This window comes from Poecilia latipinna, unplaced genomic scaffold (genome assembly GCF_001443285.1).
Source record: "Poecilia latipinna isolate Pla-1442-1.1 unplaced genomic scaffold, P_latipinna-1.0 Scaffold3993, whole genome shotgun sequence".
Lineage (NCBI taxonomy): Eukaryota > Metazoa > Chordata > Actinopteri > Cyprinodontiformes > Poeciliidae > Poecilia > Poecilia latipinna.
Window position 1 is genome coordinate 13,170 of NW_015116609.1, and position 18,588 is coordinate 31,757.

At 39.9% G+C, this 18,588-nt stretch overlaps 2 protein-coding genes across 2 annotated transcripts; one reads left to right on the forward strand and one right to left on the reverse strand.

Moving 5' to 3' along the window:
* Positions 1–1,271: 1,271 nt before the first annotated feature.
* LOC106942026 (zinc finger RNA-binding protein-like) lies at positions 1,272–8,112 on the reverse strand. The gene is made up of 4 exons (XM_015025200.1): positions 7,965–8,112; positions 7,735–7,816; positions 1,948–2,227; positions 1,272–1,547 (listed from the first exon to the last, which is right to left on the reverse strand). Exons 1-4 carry the CDS (start codon positions 7,999–8,001, stop codon positions 1,287–1,289), a joined length of 660 nt encoding a protein of 219 aa, XP_014880686.1. The 5' UTR covers positions 8,002–8,112; the 3' UTR covers positions 1,272–1,286.
* A 1,095-nt stretch (positions 8,113–9,207) lies between these two features.
* Positions 9,208–17,586, forward strand: uqcc3 (ubiquinol-cytochrome c reductase complex assembly factor 3). The gene is made up of 2 exons (XM_015025201.1): positions 9,208–9,465; positions 17,297–17,586. Exons 1-2 carry the CDS (start codon positions 9,349–9,351, stop codon positions 17,423–17,425), a joined length of 246 nt encoding a protein of 81 aa, XP_014880687.1. The 5' UTR covers positions 9,208–9,348; the 3' UTR covers positions 17,426–17,586.
* The last annotated feature ends 1,002 nt before the right edge of the window (positions 17,587–18,588 follow it).

Here is an 18,588-nt window from a genome sequence, read left to right on the forward strand (position 1 = left end):
ACAAGGATGGGGACCACTGCTTTACATGATTGTAAAGCATCAAAACAACATGTTTGCTAATTTATTTGCTGTAAAGCTAGGATACCTGAATGTCGGGACGACATTTCATTTTTGAGGGGAGAGTGTGGGCTGCACAGTGGCGCAGTGGGTAGAGCTGTTGCCTTGCAGCAAGAAGGTTCTGGGTTCGATAAATAGTCTCCCTGTGCATGCAGCTTCCTTCCACAGTCCAAAAACATGACTGTCAGGTTAATTGGCCTCTCCAAATTGTCCCTAGGTGTGTGTGTGTGTGTGTGCGCGCATGGTTGTATGTCCTGTTGCCCTGTGACAGACTGGCAACCTGTCCAGGGTGTACCCTGCCTCTCACCCGGAACGTTAGCTGGAGATAGGCACCAGCAACCCTCCAACCCCACTAAGGGACAAGGGTGTAAGAAAATGGATGGATGGAGGGGAGAGTGTGACAGAGAGGACATAGAGATGATTGAACCCCTCTCCCTTTTCTTATTTTGTTTAAAGACTTCTATCTTTCTTATGTTGACTGTGCTCTTAAGCTGCACTTCTCCTCGGGCTCGGGCTGGGAGATGAACTGCAGTTGCAGCAGTTCGCCACCAGTGGGCACATAGAGCTTAGTGAGTGCTCCTGATTCAGCGAACCAAGGCAATTTAGCATAGTAACGGCTGGTCAGCGGAGGCGCTCACTGTCGCTCTTGTTTCTTAACAGTGTTCAACAATAAAAGAAACTGCGAAAAACACACCAACTTATTTAGTGTGCAACATACGCCTACAGTTTCCCCAAAACGCCACATACGTAGCCACTCCCAAGCATAAGGGCTGTTTCGCTCCAACTCCGGCCATCCTCTGATGAGCGCTAGCACCATCGCTGAATTAAGAATATATTTTATGTAACTGTTTACATTCATTGCTGTTATGATTATTAATGACTTATCAAGTAAAGCTTATTCATGTGTGATTTTAATTTCATGTCTTATTTAATGGAAAAACCACAATTGCAAAATTGTGTTTTTCAACATCGGCAGAAAAGAGACAAAGATTTGCGCACATTTTGTAATGGAAACACAGCTAGTAGAAAACTATACCAGAGACTGTTGCTTTCTCTTCTAAAATGAAAGAGTAAATTGCTGAGTATTAATGTTCACAATATGCAAAATGGCTGGAAAGAGACTGTCCCATCTGTGCTATAGTGAAGCACTGAGGTGATTTCTAACTGAAGCGATTTCTTCTTACTTAGATTCAACTACAGTGATGGAGAGCTCAAACAATCATCTCTGGTCAGCAAAGAAAACAAGTGTGTAGCTTACATGCAGAAACTGCTGAATGTACATTTTCAAGGGTGATCAAACAATTATTATACATTGAGAAATGTGCATAAAGAGCATAAGGAGCAAACATACCTGTCTGGTAGTAAGAGTCTGCAACACTGGGCTGCGGCTGTGCAGCAGCAACAGCTGCTGTAACAGAAGGCTGCTGGTAGTACTGCTTACTGTCATAAGCTACAGCTGAAGCCGTGGAGCGGACATATGAGTAAGAGTCCTGCAAAGAAAATCTGAATTTTAAGTCAGGTTGCTTATTTTCTTGTTCCCAGAGAAATGTCTAATAGGTTTGTTGTTAACCATATCCAACTCTGAATATAAAAAAAAATTTCTAATTGGAAAAATCTGATGGTTTGAATATGAAAGTCTGCAATAAAGCAACCCAAAAAGGACAAATGACACTCAGTGGAAGAGTAACTCATCTGGGGGTCAACCTACTGTATTTGAATATCTGAAAATATAAAAGACAAAACATTTATGCAAGTGCATCAAACTTAAATGCAGTTCTTGTATTTTGTAAATTTAAAAGCTCAATATTCCAGTTCATTAATTTCATTCATCTGGTATCCATCACATCAACAACACAGGCGGCCCAGGAAGAGGACGTGTGTGTTGGGTACCTGGTAGTTCTGTGAAGTGACTGGTGGAGGGGGTGGCGGGACCTCCGCCTGGCGTTGTGGGTAGCCATAATCATTGGTAGTGTGGGTTGGTTGGTATCCTCCATAAGCGGCAGCAGTTGCAGCTGCCACAGCAACAGGCGCAGGCCTTGCTACGGCAACGGCAGCTGCAGTGGGTGCATAGGCTGCTGCAACAGTGTGTGCTGCCACAGGTGCCTGATGAACTGTGTAACTGGCCACAGTGGTGGGGTGAGTGTATGCTACCCCTGCAGCTGGCTGCTGGCTGGAAGGACAACAGGGTCAAAGGTTAGCTTCAAACACAGAACCACGTAATGCTAAAAGAGGCATAGCTAACAGAAAAACCCAGAGGTCTCCAGTTTACCTCAGCTGTTCCATAACAACAGGGTGATAAAAGTGTTGCATCCAAGCAGGGTTTTCCCCAGTGTATTATAAGCCTGGCGGCCCGCCATGCTTTACTAGCCTCGCCGCCAGGATAAGCGTTGCTTGTTTACTTTAAAAGGGAAAAAAAAATTTTTTTTTTAAAAATCTCTCTTTTTTTTTTTTTAAAGCCAGGCTGCAAGCGTCTCTGTTGCTCTCAGCATTTCACTAGCAAAGCAGATTTATCCTTAAGGATAGGTTTATAATAGATAGGTTTATAGTTTATGCATTTAAACCCGACAGCGCGTCACACCGCTGGCGCCTCTGCGCTTTGCCTCGCGCGCTGCCGCTGCTTTACCTCAGCGGGATCGCGCACGGCTCCTTTCACTCAAACTGGACTCAGGCTGACCTGTATGGATATTTACATCAACCTACTGTGAGGAATTATGATCCTCTGGAGAACTCTAGGTAAGAGTTTAAAACTTGCCGCTTTAGCTCTGGTTGCGCAGCTCAATGTGAACCGCAGGAATAACTTATAGCGAATTCAGAGGCGCGTTGTGGAGCGGTGAGAATGATTAATCTTTGTGAACGAACAATTATATGCGGCGTTTACATCTCAACACAGCATGTGGCTCTGTGTCTGTCTTCCCTGTAAAGTTTATGTCTGTGGTCCCGGTTGGCCGGAGCGTTTGTGGATAACGAGCAGCGCTAACCACATCATGCAGGTTCAGCCCGGTGAGGAGCTTTCGCGCTCTCCTCGGAGTCACGCATCACGCTGATTTTATGTCATTTTATTATTATTTTTTGTATTATTTTTCCGGTTACACGATGCATCAAACCATATCAAATGCGTCGTCTACTCAGAGTTAATGCGCGCGGCCGCACAGAGATCTGAGAAACTCGTGACCGTCAAGCACGGTCGAGTCCCATAAATTCGACCAACCAGAATAGTTTCTGTGACGATTAAAAACTCAACAGACACGAAATGGAACAACTACTAAAGCCAAATTTCCCTTTTGTTGCGCATCTCTGCGCAGTGCAGCGGATTTGCTCATTGTGCATTGTCCAAGGCTGCATGAGGCCTTGCGCAGACTTTGACCTAGGGACCCCTATAGCTGCTAAAATCATCAACACCTCTAACAGCTTCTGTGTTAGAGTTAGTGAAATATGGGAGAAGGGAGTAGTTTAATTGGCCAACCTAAAAAGCAATAAGTTATAATCGCAGTTTACTAAATTGGATTTGTAAATTCAAAGATTAAACTCACAGCATCAGATTGTTGTTATGGTAACACAATCTAACTATGAATATTGTTCTTTGAAGTTTTACAAAGTAAACTTGCCAGCTCCTTAAAATCTAGCATTTAAATGTTAAACAATTTAAAATCTTTTAATTTATGTATGCTGAAATTGAATCAAGTTTAATAGCATTGATAATGTCAATAAACAAGTGTTACATTTATGCATCTGTGGTCTGTTTTAAAATATTAGCGTTTATGGGCCCCTGAAGCTCTTGGGGGCCTGATGGAGCTGTTGACTTAATTTGGATTAACAGAAGTGCAAATTTGTTGTTTTTCGACTAGTTGCAGGTTTAAATAGCATTTCACTGGAAATGTTTTCCTGTAACATATAATTACACAGTAACACTTTAATATTTTCTGTCAACTTAACATCTTTTAATACAAAAACACGGTAGACCACTTCGATGCCCCCACCACCGGGCTTAGCAAGTTTTCTGGGGGAAACCCTGCCTCCAAGTATTACCAACTATGGACCATTAGGTGCTTTAAGTGTCACCAGGAAGCAGACTGTTCATAATGGAGCTGACAGACATCTCAGAGTTGTCTGCACACTTATTAAAATCCTCAAACTTTTCCAACAGCTGGGCTTTCAAAGTCAGGCATTGGAGTACCAGGCTACTGCAGCTTTCAGATGACTGAGCACATCTATCCTGTTCCTACAGTCAAACTTCCCTTTTGTGCACGCTAACATTTCCTCAGCTTTCAGCATTCTTTCATGCATTTAGTCTTCCTCTCCAGTCAGTCTCACAGAAATGTTAGCCTTGCAATTTTTTGGCTTGCTTTTAGACTTCACTGAACCAAAAAATAACTAAATCCACGACAAGCATCAATGTCACTAGCTTCTTCTGGCCATTGTAGTTTACGACATCCAAAGGTCTGGTTTTCAGCAGGTCAAGACAAATATTATTCGTAATTTGGGCCTAAAGGTGATTAAAAAGCTTCTCAGTGAGAAATTGTTGTCTTTTATTGGACGGTTAAGGTTAACATTTCACATAGAGTTCTCGAAAATCTAAATCACAAAGTCAAATATTAGGTGGTGCTAGAATGCACTATAGCAAGCTGTGACTCAGTAACCTTGTCCAACTCCTAAGATCAGTCCTGAGGAAAGAAAGCTGATTGCTACAACAGGTTAAAAAACAAGAAATATGTACATTATAAGCCAAATCCTCAAGCCATCACATTCAGGTTGTTTGGTCCAATATAAATGTATATCAATAAATGAACACACAAAACCAGCTTCACAGAAGAGGCTTCTGTGAAGCTGGCATAAGTCTTCTCCTTATGCCAGCACTCTGACATAAGGAGAAGACTGAACTGTTTTTCATCCCACTGGCCCAGAGCTCATCTGTTTAGCTGTAGTTATATCCTAGATTGAGCGACTAAATGAGCTAATACTGCCAAAAAGTTTTTACTTGTTCTATAGCATAGAAAGTACTACTGGATCATATTTGCCATGCTTCCTTTAAAAATGTAGCTGAAAATAAAACCAGCATCTGCATGACATCTGTCAACAGAAAGAAGCATTAAGAGCTCGGGAATGTCCAGGAAGGTGGCTGTGATGACCACTGTGTCTGGGCTTGAACAGACACAGTGGAGTAAGAGCAGCTGATGGGATGGATCCCCAATCAATCACTTACTGAAAAGCTGCTGAACACCTCGGATTCTGGGGCTCTCCACTCTGTCTCCAGGATCTTAACATCCAAACAGGGTGCCAGTGGACAAAATACATCACAAGATGCTGAAGGCTCTGGGAATTTTGAGGCTGTCATATTTGACATGTCTCTTCAACGTCACTCAATAGTGTGCTCCAACTATCAAAAGCTTAAGTTATCAGTCTCTTTGGGTAAGTTGGAAGGAAGGGGCCAACCTTTCATTGAACAGAGGACGAGCAGTGCAGCTGTTGTCCTGAAATGTTAACCAGATCTATGACCTCTTGATTGAGGGCTGCTACAGAAAAAAGGTTGCCGGGGACACTCTATAGGGTCATCTGGCTCCTGTATGAAGAAAGCAAGAGATGAGTCTGCATTCTCAGCACAGCACTGAGTTTGGCCATTGCCAGGATGCCCTTTGTCCCAATTCTCTTTCTATTGTTCATCTTAATGTGGTGTCTGGTTCGAGAACTCTAGGGGTCTGTTGAGGAAAATAAGTATGTTTATCTTTCTTCATCTGTGTGGAAACTTATGGCCTTGCCTGAGTTGTAGTTTCTACTGAGATGAATATTGATGAAGCCATCACATTCAGCTTAAGAACAAAGCAGATCAGATAAGGTTGTTGCTTAAACACAAGGGTGCAATAAAATCATCTTGGACCTCAATTATTCAGCATGGTAGAGGTCAATATTAAGTAACGTCTATTGTGGTGTGTCTTAACTGTATAAAACTTGGTAATAGGTCTGATAGAGTTCGACACAGACCAGGATGTTAATGTGCTGATGTCTCACTTCTTGCATGCAAGAATAAATCGCAGAACCGTCTTTGTTTAAAGTCAGTGCCAGTCCAGGTCTCATGTAATTCACATTCGCTATGTTGGGTTTCTTTTTTCCACCTCTCTTAGGCCAAGCATGTCGGATGTTGGCATGAGCTTGACTAAAAGGTTAGGGGTCATTCCAAGGAATCTTCCTAACCCTGAATAAGCTCATAGAAGTAGTTGTCCCAGTTAAACTGGATCATTTTAAACTTATGACACAAAAAAGTTTCACATGACTTGTGAAACTTTTATTCTATGAGTAAAAGTAAAAAGGATTCAAAAGATTTTATAATGTTCCAAAAATAGTATTAACATAAAGAGATTTGATATAACAAAGTGTATATATTATGTTTTTAGTTGAGAATTACAATATCCGTTTACACAGGGCACAATCAGGATGCTAACCTAGGCCTCCTGTGGGTCCATTTCAGAAGAGAGATAGGAAGGTAAAGGCTTGTGATAAAAGTGGACAATGTTTAGAAAAAGGCTGCTGATCTCTAAGGTTTAAAGAACCAGTTTCTTTCACCAATTCATTCCCTGATTTAACATTTTATTTGGACAAGAATGTAAGCAAAATGTGTTTTAAGGCAAAATATTCAGTTGCTGTTTTTAAGATTCTTACATCTTTTGTGAGATGTAGTAATCAGGCCCTTAAAGTTGAACCAACACTTACTCTAAACACTAATAAAAGTGTCTGTTCAACATTTAATGGTAATATCTATGATTGACTATTGAGATAAGAAACAGAATGGGTTCAAATTTTCCCAAAGAAATTGTAATTATTCCACAAGCTTGTGTATTCAAATATGACAAGGGCTTTTTCAGACACCATCCACCTACTACATAGTTTGAAATAAGGAATATTTATTAAAAACCATGAAAACAAACATTGTTATGCTGACATTCCCCAGGTTAGTTTCATCAGTTATTTGAATAAATCATATTTTGTGTATATTGTATTCAAATTATGTGCTTTATCCAGCAGAAATGTTCTGTCTCTCTTCTCAGAAATCGCCACTTTTTCAAATTATTTGGAATATGGTTTTAATATAAAACTTTGGGACATGAAACTAGTCCAGATCTTTTTCTATCACCTTCTCAATTTTTAACTCAGCAATATTAAGAGCTTTGCACTTTTGCAGAAAAAGGTTTTAGATGTGACCGTTTGTGAGATGTTCTCATACAGATGCAACTCATCTTTATCAGGATGCTGTTTGCAGAGCCACATCCTTCACTCTAACATGTTTTGCTGAGCAGGATTCCTTTCAGCTCTATTGATAGCTATGCATGTCAGACAAAGCTAAGATCAAATTTGCTTTGACAACATAACTGAATGTTTTAGTGTGGAAATAAAATGCATTACATCTAATAATTAACAGCTATAGAAACGGGACTCTCCGGTTTATTTAGTCTCTGGCGTGGAAACATGCATTTTGGATTTAATCGGAGGATGCAATCGCAGAGTACAATTCAAATCTCAACTTTGGCTTTCATCCAAATTCGCAGGCAACCGCCCCCTCCCCCAGCTGGAACAATGGCAGCACTGGGGATAAATCACCCAGGTTACATAAATCATGCATAAATTCACAGTTAATACCATAAAAAGGTGTGTTGGTATCAAACAGCTAAAAATCTACAAGTTCCTCACCTGTACTGAGCTGCGGCGCCATGCGTAAATCCGAAATAATTGCCGGTAGCCATTTTGGCATCTTCACCAAGCCGGCTGGGCACTGCAGAGGACAGACACAGCAGGCTCTGATGAGCGCATTTCAAGGACTAGCCATTAGCCTGTTTATTCGTGATGCTCAGTAGCTTTTAAACAACCATGGGTCAGAACAAATCAGCCTAAGTAATGTCCAAGCTTTTAATGATACTCACCATAGGTGAAGGAGACCACTGGACATATAGGAATCATTGGGGTTTTTTAAGCGTTCTAACGATGCCTCACTAGTATACCAGCCTCTTCATATTACATGTCGTACCCGGAAATGCTGCCTTCGCGCATGCGCCACAAGAAGGTAGGGTGCGGTCTAGCTCCTGATCCTGCGCCAGTAATATTTTTAGTTAATCGGGAGTTGCATTGCCTTTCATACATCAACGTTATACAGCGATTATGGAGAGACAATGAACAAAAGTAGTGTGCTTTTTGGACCTACGTTTAACCTCGGTTTTGGTCCATTGATTGCTCACCGAACCGCTACAGACGTTTTTGTGGAGAGCTGGTTAAAAATTAAAATAAATAATTTCGCTTATTTAGTCATGAGAGAGACAGAGAGAGAGAGTTGGGATTCATTTTTCAACGTCATATTTTCACCATGTTCACCATGTTATTCACTTATTTATAAATGTTACAGTTTCAAACTAAATATTTAGTTGGCGAGCTAACTAGCTTCAAAGCAAATAGTTATTTAGAAAGATATAAGATCAAATTGTTTTGAGAACATAACTGAATGTTAAATATTCAGTTGTTTATAATATAACTTAACCACTAAATCAGACTAAATAAATATTTACACTGATGCTAAATATTTATTTAGCAAGTTGAATATGTAGTTAACAAATTAAATGTTTTATAGCAAACAAAATAATTAGACAGTAAGCTAAATATTTATCCTGCTAAGAGCAGGATAAGCTTGTTAATGTGTTAACAAGCTTAACATATTAAGCTTGTTTTTATTTAACAAGGTTAATATCTAGCTTGTTAAATAAAAACTTAGTTTCTAATTAAATATTTGAAGCTAGGCATTTTGCTTCATATTTATGTGAAGCTGAGTATTTTTGCTTCAAATATTTGATGCTAATAAATAGCTTGCTAAATACTTAGCAAGCTATTACTTAAATACTTAGTAAACTAAACCTTAGCAGATAAGGGTTTGGCACCATTTGTGCCAAAATATGGTACAAAGGTGCTAAAACATTTTTGCTAAATATTTAATTAGTAGTCTACTAATTAAATATTTATCTCCAAGTTAAACATTCACAAACACAATGATCTCCGCGTTTATAATAACGAGTAGGCTGTCATCAGCTACAAGGATTACAGTACAGGCTTAGTCAAAGCAATTTACACTCCATTCCCGTTGGGGGCAGTATTGTATCAAGACGTTTATCGACACTAGCCACAGAAGGCAGAAGAGGGAGAAAAACCTCCCGGCTTGCCCCGCACCGCTGCTTCTTTTGGACATTATGAAAGCTAGCAGACAGAGTGCTGCAGTATAAGTGAGTTCAGCGGCTCAGACACCACAAAAAGTGACCGTTCAGGATGAGCGGGATGCGGACTATTCTGACCTCCACAGCGGCGATTGCTTTTATGGGGCTCGGATATGGAATGTGGTCTGTGATATCTCCAGGAGAACAGCGAAGGAAAGAGATGCTGAAGGTGATTTCATGTAAACTCAACCTTGCCTGTCTCCTATCGGGAGTTTCTGTTTCAGCCTCAGCTTAGAGCTAGAATCAGGGACGCTACCAGAAAACTTGGGCCCCATGACAAAAAATTTAATTTAATTTCCACAATTTTAAAGGCATACAACTGCATTGCTTTCTTGTCATTACAGTTTGTTATGAGACAGATTATCTGTGAAAAGATGAATCTCTTACACCTCCTCCCAGACCTACTACTGACTGTTAAAGATTGTGATTTACAGCGCTAAAACGCACCTCGTGCCTCTGATTGGTTGTTTCTCGAGATTACTGGGAGAAGGCAGAGGAATTAAATTATTCTCAGATAATATCTCTACATATTGACAGTCTTAACAAATATGTTATTTTTGTTAATAGAAGTTACATACTGCAGCTTTAATTTAACTTAGGAAGGGACGGGTCAGGAGGGACGTAGCAACAGACCTGTCATTTAAATGCAAGCTAAGGCAGGACTATCTGGACTGACAAGAGGCTGTTTTTTTATTATAATTTCATAAAGATTGTTTGAATTTCTGTCACTAATAAATATATTTTGTTGTGTAACTATAAAAAGAGCAGTGAGAGGAAAAATTTACATAGACTCCCTAGAATGATGCTAACTAGAATAGGTTGTCACTGAACACTGTTTGCTCACCGTTTTCACTGGGCCAGGGAGGAGGGGTTATTCTGATATGGGGGTTAGAGCTGCTACTGTCTGACTCACTTGTTACGTGTGGTAAAAGGTACAGGGACAACTTAAATATATGAATATGTTGGTAGATTTGTTTTCCTTCTTTCTTTAAATGCTAGTGAAATGGAGGCAGTCTGTAACTAAGCTGTCTGTGCTAAATGGTTGATATTCTCACACAGTCTAACCACCTCTCTTGGAGAAAAACTGGGCTACAAATTGACACTCTTGTCTTTTTTCTCTCTCTCTTTGTAAACCTGACTTTAATATTTTTTCTTGGCGGCATAGTAACTGCCACAGTCTTTGTCTTCTACTGACTGCTGCTGAACATCGTCACTGTCCAACGCGCCAAGCAGGAACGAATCATTTCATGCAGATCTTCTTCAATATTGCCCATACTGTGAAGGAACAGAACACTATCTCAGTGGCTGTGTAAACTTTAAGAAGCTAGACCTTACAACTGTCGCCACTTGGCTAAAGGATAAATCCAAATGCTGGCGCTGCGGCCATAAACACACTCCGGAACAATGCACTCTGAAGAAGCCATGAAGCACTTATTAACGCTTCATGGCCTAGCTGACGCTAGAAGGCGGAACCCTGACATCTTAACAGTGAGTACCACCAGAGTATTTCTGGATCCTGTCAGTCACTCTGGCCGTGTAATGCTGAAGGTTGTGCCCATTCAGTTACACATCAGAGGAAATCTCTAGACACGTATGCACTCTTCGACGACAGCTCAGAGAAAACCATTATACTCCCAGCTGCAGTTAAGTTATTAGGCTTATCACCAGAGAAGGAAATTCTATCTCTGCGCACCATCCGTCTAGATGTGATCCAGATAAAGGGAGGTTATGTCTCATTCCAGGTGTCCCCGAAGGCCCAACCAAAACTATGTTATAAAATGACACATGACTTTACTGCTCAACAGCTCAGCCTAGCTGAACAGTCTTGTCCAGTGGAGCTTTAACAGTCTTAAAGCTCCACTGGACAAGACCACTTAAAGCAAGTGCAGCTGGAGGAATTCAACCAGATACAGCCTCTAGTGTTAACTGGTTCAGACAATGTTCACCTCATAACTCCCATCTGTCCGGTCAGGCGTGGCCCAGCCCATGCTCCTGTCGCCTTTTACACCAAGCTGGGGTGGGCCATCCAAGGTCCAAGCAGTAGTATGCCTACACAGCAGGGAGAGATTCACTGTCTGAATATATCATGCCTTTCTCCTGCTGAGGCCCTGCATCAGGATGTTCAGCGTCTGTGGCAACTAGATGCTCCCATACATAGACTTGAGAAGGAGGTCACACGCTCAAAGGAAGACAGAGAAGCCACAGCCATGTTAGAGGCTAAGACCATCAGGATTCCATTGGATTCCATTGCATGGAGAGATATGCCACCCCCCTGCTGAGGAAGAAAGACTTTCCTCGGATGCACGTCCCTCAACGGCCTGCTGAGGGCCACAGAGTGGAATCTGATTAAACATCTGGACCTGGCCCTCACATACAACCAGGAGATTAAGAAGTTGGTTGATTCTGGTTACGTGGTGAAGTTGACTCCAGAAGAGATTCACAGCTCTACTGAATCTTGGTACGTGCCACAACATATGGTACGTAATAACAACAAGGCTCAGGTGGTCTTTAATTGCTTATTTGAGTTCCAGGGCACCGTCCTCAATAACTACCTCCTGCCAGGCTACACTGGGGCCTACACTACTGGGTGTACTCCTCCGCTTCCGTCAGTATCCTGTGGCTGTTAGCGGAGAGATAAAGGCCATGTTTCACCAGATCCGCCTCCTCCCTGAAGACTGTCTCCTGCTATGGTTCCTGTGGAGAGATTGTGAAACAGAGAGGCTCCCAGATGTATATGAGTGGAGAGTCTTGCCGTTTGGGACAATGTGTAGCCCCTGCTGTGCTATGTCTGCCCTTCAGAGATACATGAAGGAGTGCCAACCTTATAATAAATTAAATGAAATTACTCCACTTAAATTACAAGCACTTGACCTGAGGTCTGAATGCACAGTGCCTCAGAAATTCCTCCTGGTCCACATCTGCATAGAAATCTGCGCCAGTTCATCAGTCAGTTGGTTCTGTCTGATCCAAACCGATCAATTGAACCCTGCGAGTTTTTTACCTGGTGAGCGGTCCGGGCGTGCGCTTTTGTGAGTTTTTTTTTGTGTGTTTTCGCGTTCTCAAAACAGACTGATTGATTGATCTGCTGTGCTCCTCCAGAGCGCCGTTCTCCTTTTGGACGCAGGAGGAAAATGTTCATGACATAACACCTGTCATGAACATAAGGAAGTCTTCATGACACTTTATGATTGTTGTCATAAAGTGTCATTCGGTAAATCATGACACTTTTAATACAAAGTTGACATTATTCAAGATGTCTTCGTTATGACAACTTGACATTAACCAAGAATCATTATATGTCATAAATATGTCATAATAATAGTTATGTCATCACACAATAGTTATGTTATCACACAATAGTTAAGTTATCACCCTAACAAAATGGTAACAAAACAGCAATTAATATTTGACCTAATTTAATTCTTCGCAGCAGCAGAGCCGAGTCTGCATTAGTTGTGCAGCGCAGGGCCATGCAGAGACGTTTGGATAGGCAGAGGCTCAAAGTTAAAAAGGGGCTCATTTAACAAGATCTTAAAACATTGTACAACTACATAGCAACAACCCATATTAATCAAGAATCTAATATTTAATTGGATCATACTATATCATCTAGGGGTGTAGTGATACAATAATTTCACGATGCGATATACGATATTCTGGTCACGATACGATATGTATCACAATATTTGTTGAGCGATACAATTCAGTGCATTTTTACGATTTTCTGAAAGATTTTAGAAGGACAGAGTGATTTTAGTGACATTTTGTGTTCCATAGGCTTGAATTTAGTTAACTGAAAACTGATTAAAAGCACGAATTACACAATACCTGACTCTGATTGGACAGTCTAACAGTCTGTAGCTGGACAAAACGATTCAAAGATGCAGTGAGAGAATTAGTTTCTGTCATTTAATTCATGTGGATTTAACATAAAACTGAAAAGTTTAAACGGTAATCCAGGAGCAGAGTGTGGAGATTATCAGCATCTGTAGACTCTCAATATGCAAATGATTGCACTTATGTTTTTTCTTTTGGACACTGTGGCTGCATTTTGGAGTAAGGCTGCATTTTGGAGTAAAAATGCAGTCACAAATGCAGTCTTTTGGACTATGGGGAAAAAGGCTTTTCTACCTTGTCTCCCGGAGTTAGCCGTGGCTGTAAGCTGCTTTCGTCTAACTGCTAAAGTAGTGGCTCCGCCTCACCCCGTAGTGATCGACTCCCTGCAGCTACACAGCCCCGCTATTCCCCTGCTTGGATCTCTGAGTAGCTGCCTCTCAGACTGCCAGCATCTCATAGTACTCTCAGTCTCTGATACTTTTTGTCTGTTGCTAATAAGAATGATCGATCAGCCATTGTTATCATGGAAATCCTCACTGCGCCGCGGATTCCGGCTGGGGGTTTTTCCTCTTCGTCTTCCTGCTCAAAACACAGCGCCGCTTCGCGCCCGCTTCGCTTCGCGCGCGCGCCCGCTTCGGATGTTATCAACCCATGTTCATTCTTCTGGTAATCCTTTATATACAGAACAGAAACCGCTAAGCTAAAAACTAATTACGAAGTGAATGCTACCAGTTGAAATTTGCATCAATTTCGTGATTTCACTGCTTTTGCAGCTGCTCTGTTCGCGCCGCTACTCCTTTCCACTTCTCCGTTCCGCTTCTCTTTCACGGTTACTTGCGCAACTTTACTTCGTTCCTCAGCAACAAAATACAGCCCATTGTTATTTATTGAAGATTTTACATTTCCAAAAACACAGGAAACGTTTCGTTTTGTACGTTTGGAAGCTCATTCCCTCTCACATAATCGGAACAGCCGGGTAATGGCGGCGCTTTTGACATTTCTCTGACATTCGGAAAAATATGGTTTACTAATTTTAGCATAACTCCGGTTGTGCTTGGCCTTTTAACACAATTTAAAAACTGGTGTGTAGTTTATAATGTCCACTTTAAGCTCAAGTTCAAAGTGAGACTGAGGGAGGCGGAGTCTTGCTGCTACGCCGTAACAAACTAGACTTTAAAAAGAGCTGTCAGGCTATGGACCACTATGGTTTAACGGATCGATACTCGCGGATGAAAAATCGATACTTTCCGAGGGCGGAAAATATCGATATATATCGCCAAATCGATTTATTTATACAGCCCTAATATCATCATCATGTGGGGACAATGCAAAGGAAATATAGTCTATGTTTCCCTGATAAGTATAATGTTGCTGTTTTTGCTGCTGACAGAGCTGGAGGGGTGTGTTAATCTGAGACTGTAGTTGTCAAACAGACCATAGGAGAGAATGTCACTGGTTATGAAGTCATGAAATAAGTAAATTTGCTGTTATTTTACTAAATAAGCCCTGCTACTTCTGTTTAACCTCTGTAACAACTTGGCTGCAGACTGCTTTAAAGACAAAAAAAAAAAAAAGCTCACAGGGGTTAACTCTACACAATTTTTTGATGTTGGCACCTCTGAGATGTAGAATTGTAACACTGAGATATCAAGGCAAAGAAAACTCAGTAGCTGCTGGTAGACCCCTCCAGACATCCAGGGAATTTCAGTCACTCAGGGTCCCTTCAGACATTCAGGGGCCCCTATAAATGGTTGAATTGTAACAGGTCATAGATCTAAAACTGCAGCAGTCATCTATTGAGAATGACAATGTTATTAAATTGTATTTAATATATTCAGCAAAAACTTATTTTTAGGTCTTTTATTGGAAAAAACAATGAACTTTGATAAATGAGCCATTGTCAAACATTACATATTTATATTTTAGGAGTAAAAAGTATTACAGTGTGACATGTCAACTCTGCTATACCATAGACAATGTTTAAAAAAAATTCCAACAGACTAAATTATTTCTATCTCGTTACATAAACTGTCTTAATACCCTAATCCTTTAGATTGAGATATTTTACTTAAAAATGTAGAATCAATGAAAAACGTAACAGAATTGTTTGTGTAGGAGCAAACATCTTACAATAAAACTCATTAAAATTTTTTGTTCTTTTAGGTATGAAGAAAACCTGGATACATGCACCTCTTGACAGAGAAAGAAAACAAATATTAGCCTTGCTCTTTTATATGGAAAACCCCCCAAAACACAGATAATAAATTAAGTGAAGCTGTAACATGATTTACTACAGCTGGTTCACATCATTCAAACCAACTGATTAACAGCTAATTTCCATTTTCATTGTTGATTCTGTCCCACTTTCCTTCACAGGTAAACCTCTGAACAAAAGGCTGATTTATCACTTATTCCTTAAATTCTTATTTTACATAAAGAGAAGACGAAAGAAAAATAAAGTGACATACTGGATCACTATGTGAAATTTAAAACGGCCAATCCTTCCCTCTTCTAAAATTGGCTATTTTAATATTTTTGAAAGCAGTAAATCAGTTTCTGATCCTGGTGGCTTACAAATGCTGCATTTAAAATAATGTTAGCTAAGGTACAATTTATGTACATCCTTTTGCTTTAAACTGAACTACCTCAACAATAAGATCAACACAGAGAAACCCAATGTGATTCATAATGCTGGCAACTTTAGGTTTAAACTAATTCTTTAACTTGACTAACATGTTTTTTCTGACTGGATTTATTCTTAAGGTCTTGAAGTGGCAAAGCCAGACTCCTGACTGAAGTTAAAGATTAGAGTGAGAGCCAGGCAACATCTTGCAGCTCGTCACCATTTGAACTACCTTATTGCTGAAATGTGCTATTCAAGTAAATTTGATTGATTGATCACCAAAATCTTAAAAAATACCAGTGGAAACATACAAAAAGGTGATCAGTGATTAAAGGAAAGGTTTATTTGTGCTAATGGTTATAAAGATTTTTCTATTAACTAATGGGATGGATATTTTATTATACGTCTTGCCATTTTAAGAAAACAAAAAAGATCAATTGTTCAAAACATTGATACCCCTTTAACATTATGTTTTGTTTGTATTCTATCTGTTTTTTATTTTATCATTTATTTGAGCTGCCAGGGTTGTGAAAAAGTTTGAGCTCAACTGTAGAGTGGACCACACTAGTTCTGGACAAAAACAGAACAGTAAATCAGCTTCTGTGTCTGGTGGCTTACAAATGCTGTGTTTGTAAGACACCAGACTTGCAGATGTAATGTTCTCGCCAAGCCACCATTCTTCAGTTTTTCATTCAGTTTTCATTTTGTTCTTTCAACAACATTCAGTTATCTAACAACTGAGTGTAACCTGACTTGTGATGCTTGTTTTCCTACCTGAACAGCCAACACTTTGCCAATTTGCAGGACATTATTTAAACTTAAGTCTTGATCTTTTTAGTCGGGTACAAAAATCAAGGGAGTTTATTCTTCACATCTCAGACCAGCCACTAATTAAATCACAGTTCTGTGTTTGAATGATTGACTTGTCTATGCATGTGCACTGTATGGACAGACCTTTTGCATACAGTCAGTATTCTTTCACCAATTAAAACTGTATATCAAACATTATCAAAATGTAGGAGTGCAATTAGTAACAGTTGTGGAAAGTCCTAAATTTCCTCCTGATTGTCAAAAATCACACAATCTTCCCTCCCTTTGAGGAAGGGATCTTAGGCAGATCCAAGCCTGCCAAGTAGGGCTCTTTATTTCCTAATAAAGATGAGAACTGTCAGTTTATAATTAAAACACACCAAATCTCATTTGCTTAATGACTGTGACCTACACACATTTATGAAGTGAAATAATCTGACTATTTGTAAGGGTTTTCAAGTTCTGTTTAAAACGTTAGATTGGAGTTTTCTCTCAGTGACATGAGTCTCCTGTACAAAGGTCTGTAATTTAAATGTTTTTGTGCTTCCAGATAGTTCTTTTCCTTACATTTTACGCACCTTTTACATTAGCAAATATTTATTTGAAGAAAAAAAGTTTTGTTCTGTTTCTTATAATTGTACATTTTTAGGTTTTTTTTGTTTGTTTTCAAATCAAATGAATTCAGTTTATCATAAATTACCTGGGGTTTTTTCTGTCCACCACCTACCAGAACCTACCTGAATCAAACCCAGTGAGGATGGAAGAGACGAGACAGAGGAATGCCATGCTGATGCAAGTCTTAAAGGACGCTGCTGAAACCAGCGACAACCTTGCAAGAGGATTAGGACCTGGAAAGTAGACGCACCTCTCTCTGTTCATTGCTGGCTGTTTAGCACTCCTGACATGAAGAGCCACAAATGAATCATAAACATGGACACTGCTGGAGTGCATAGAAGTTGTCTAGCGTGCAATTCTGTACATTGCACTGAACTGTTTGATTAAAGCTCTTTCAACTAAAGAGTTTCTCATTCATTTTTCTGATTGCTTTTCCATTTTAAATGACCAGTCATATTTGTATTCTTCTTTGTTTAGATGCCATATCATGTTCCTGTTAATCAATCTGAGCTGTGTATGCAGGAAATTACCACTCAATATTAATGTGTCCAAAGCAAAATAATGTTTTTGGTTTTACTTCTTAGATTATAACATTATTGGTGACTTGTAAAACTCATTGCAGGTCTATTTATTTCCAGCTTTCCCTCTTTGGAGCTTTGAAGAGTTGGAAGCATATTCCTGCAGTTGGTGGGTGGGCAATCCATCTACTCCCCAGTACTACATCTTACAATACATTGATTAAAAATAATCTCCTCATTCTTTAAATGCTCTAAATTTCTTCATTGTTGGGGATTGCAGTACTTAAAAATGCCCTTTGGAGTCACGTTGGACCGCCGAGGAAGATGGCAGCACGCTAGCAGAGCTCCGGAAACCTACATTTTTATTTTCTTACATTTATTTTGAATATACACCTCTCAGTTTACCCGGACATAAAAATATCTGACACGCCAAATCCTAAAGTCTTTATAAGAGGTCAGATATTAATAGTTTACCAACGGAATGTCAAGCAACAACAAAGCTAATTTTTTTCAAAGGTGCGGCAACGAGGAGCAAGCGAGCAGCAAGAACCAGCCCCACGCCTGAAAGTGCAACCAAAGAACAGAATCTACTCGGGTTCAGATAGCAGTTTACTATCAACCAGTTATGTTTATTACAAGTTACTGGACTGAAACACATCCAACTTCGTCTCAACACTGTCATACAGTTTTCCTGGAAAAACCCACAAAGAGAAAGAAAAAAAGTACTTAGATTATAAAAAAATCCTTTCAGGGTCCTTGGTAAAAAAAAAAAAAAGAATAAATTAAATTAAAAGAAGCTGGCCAGCAAAAAAAAAAAAAAAAAATAGTTCATATAGAGCTCTATATTTGTGTGTGTGTCTGATGCGTAGAAAACGATGAAAGAGGTTGT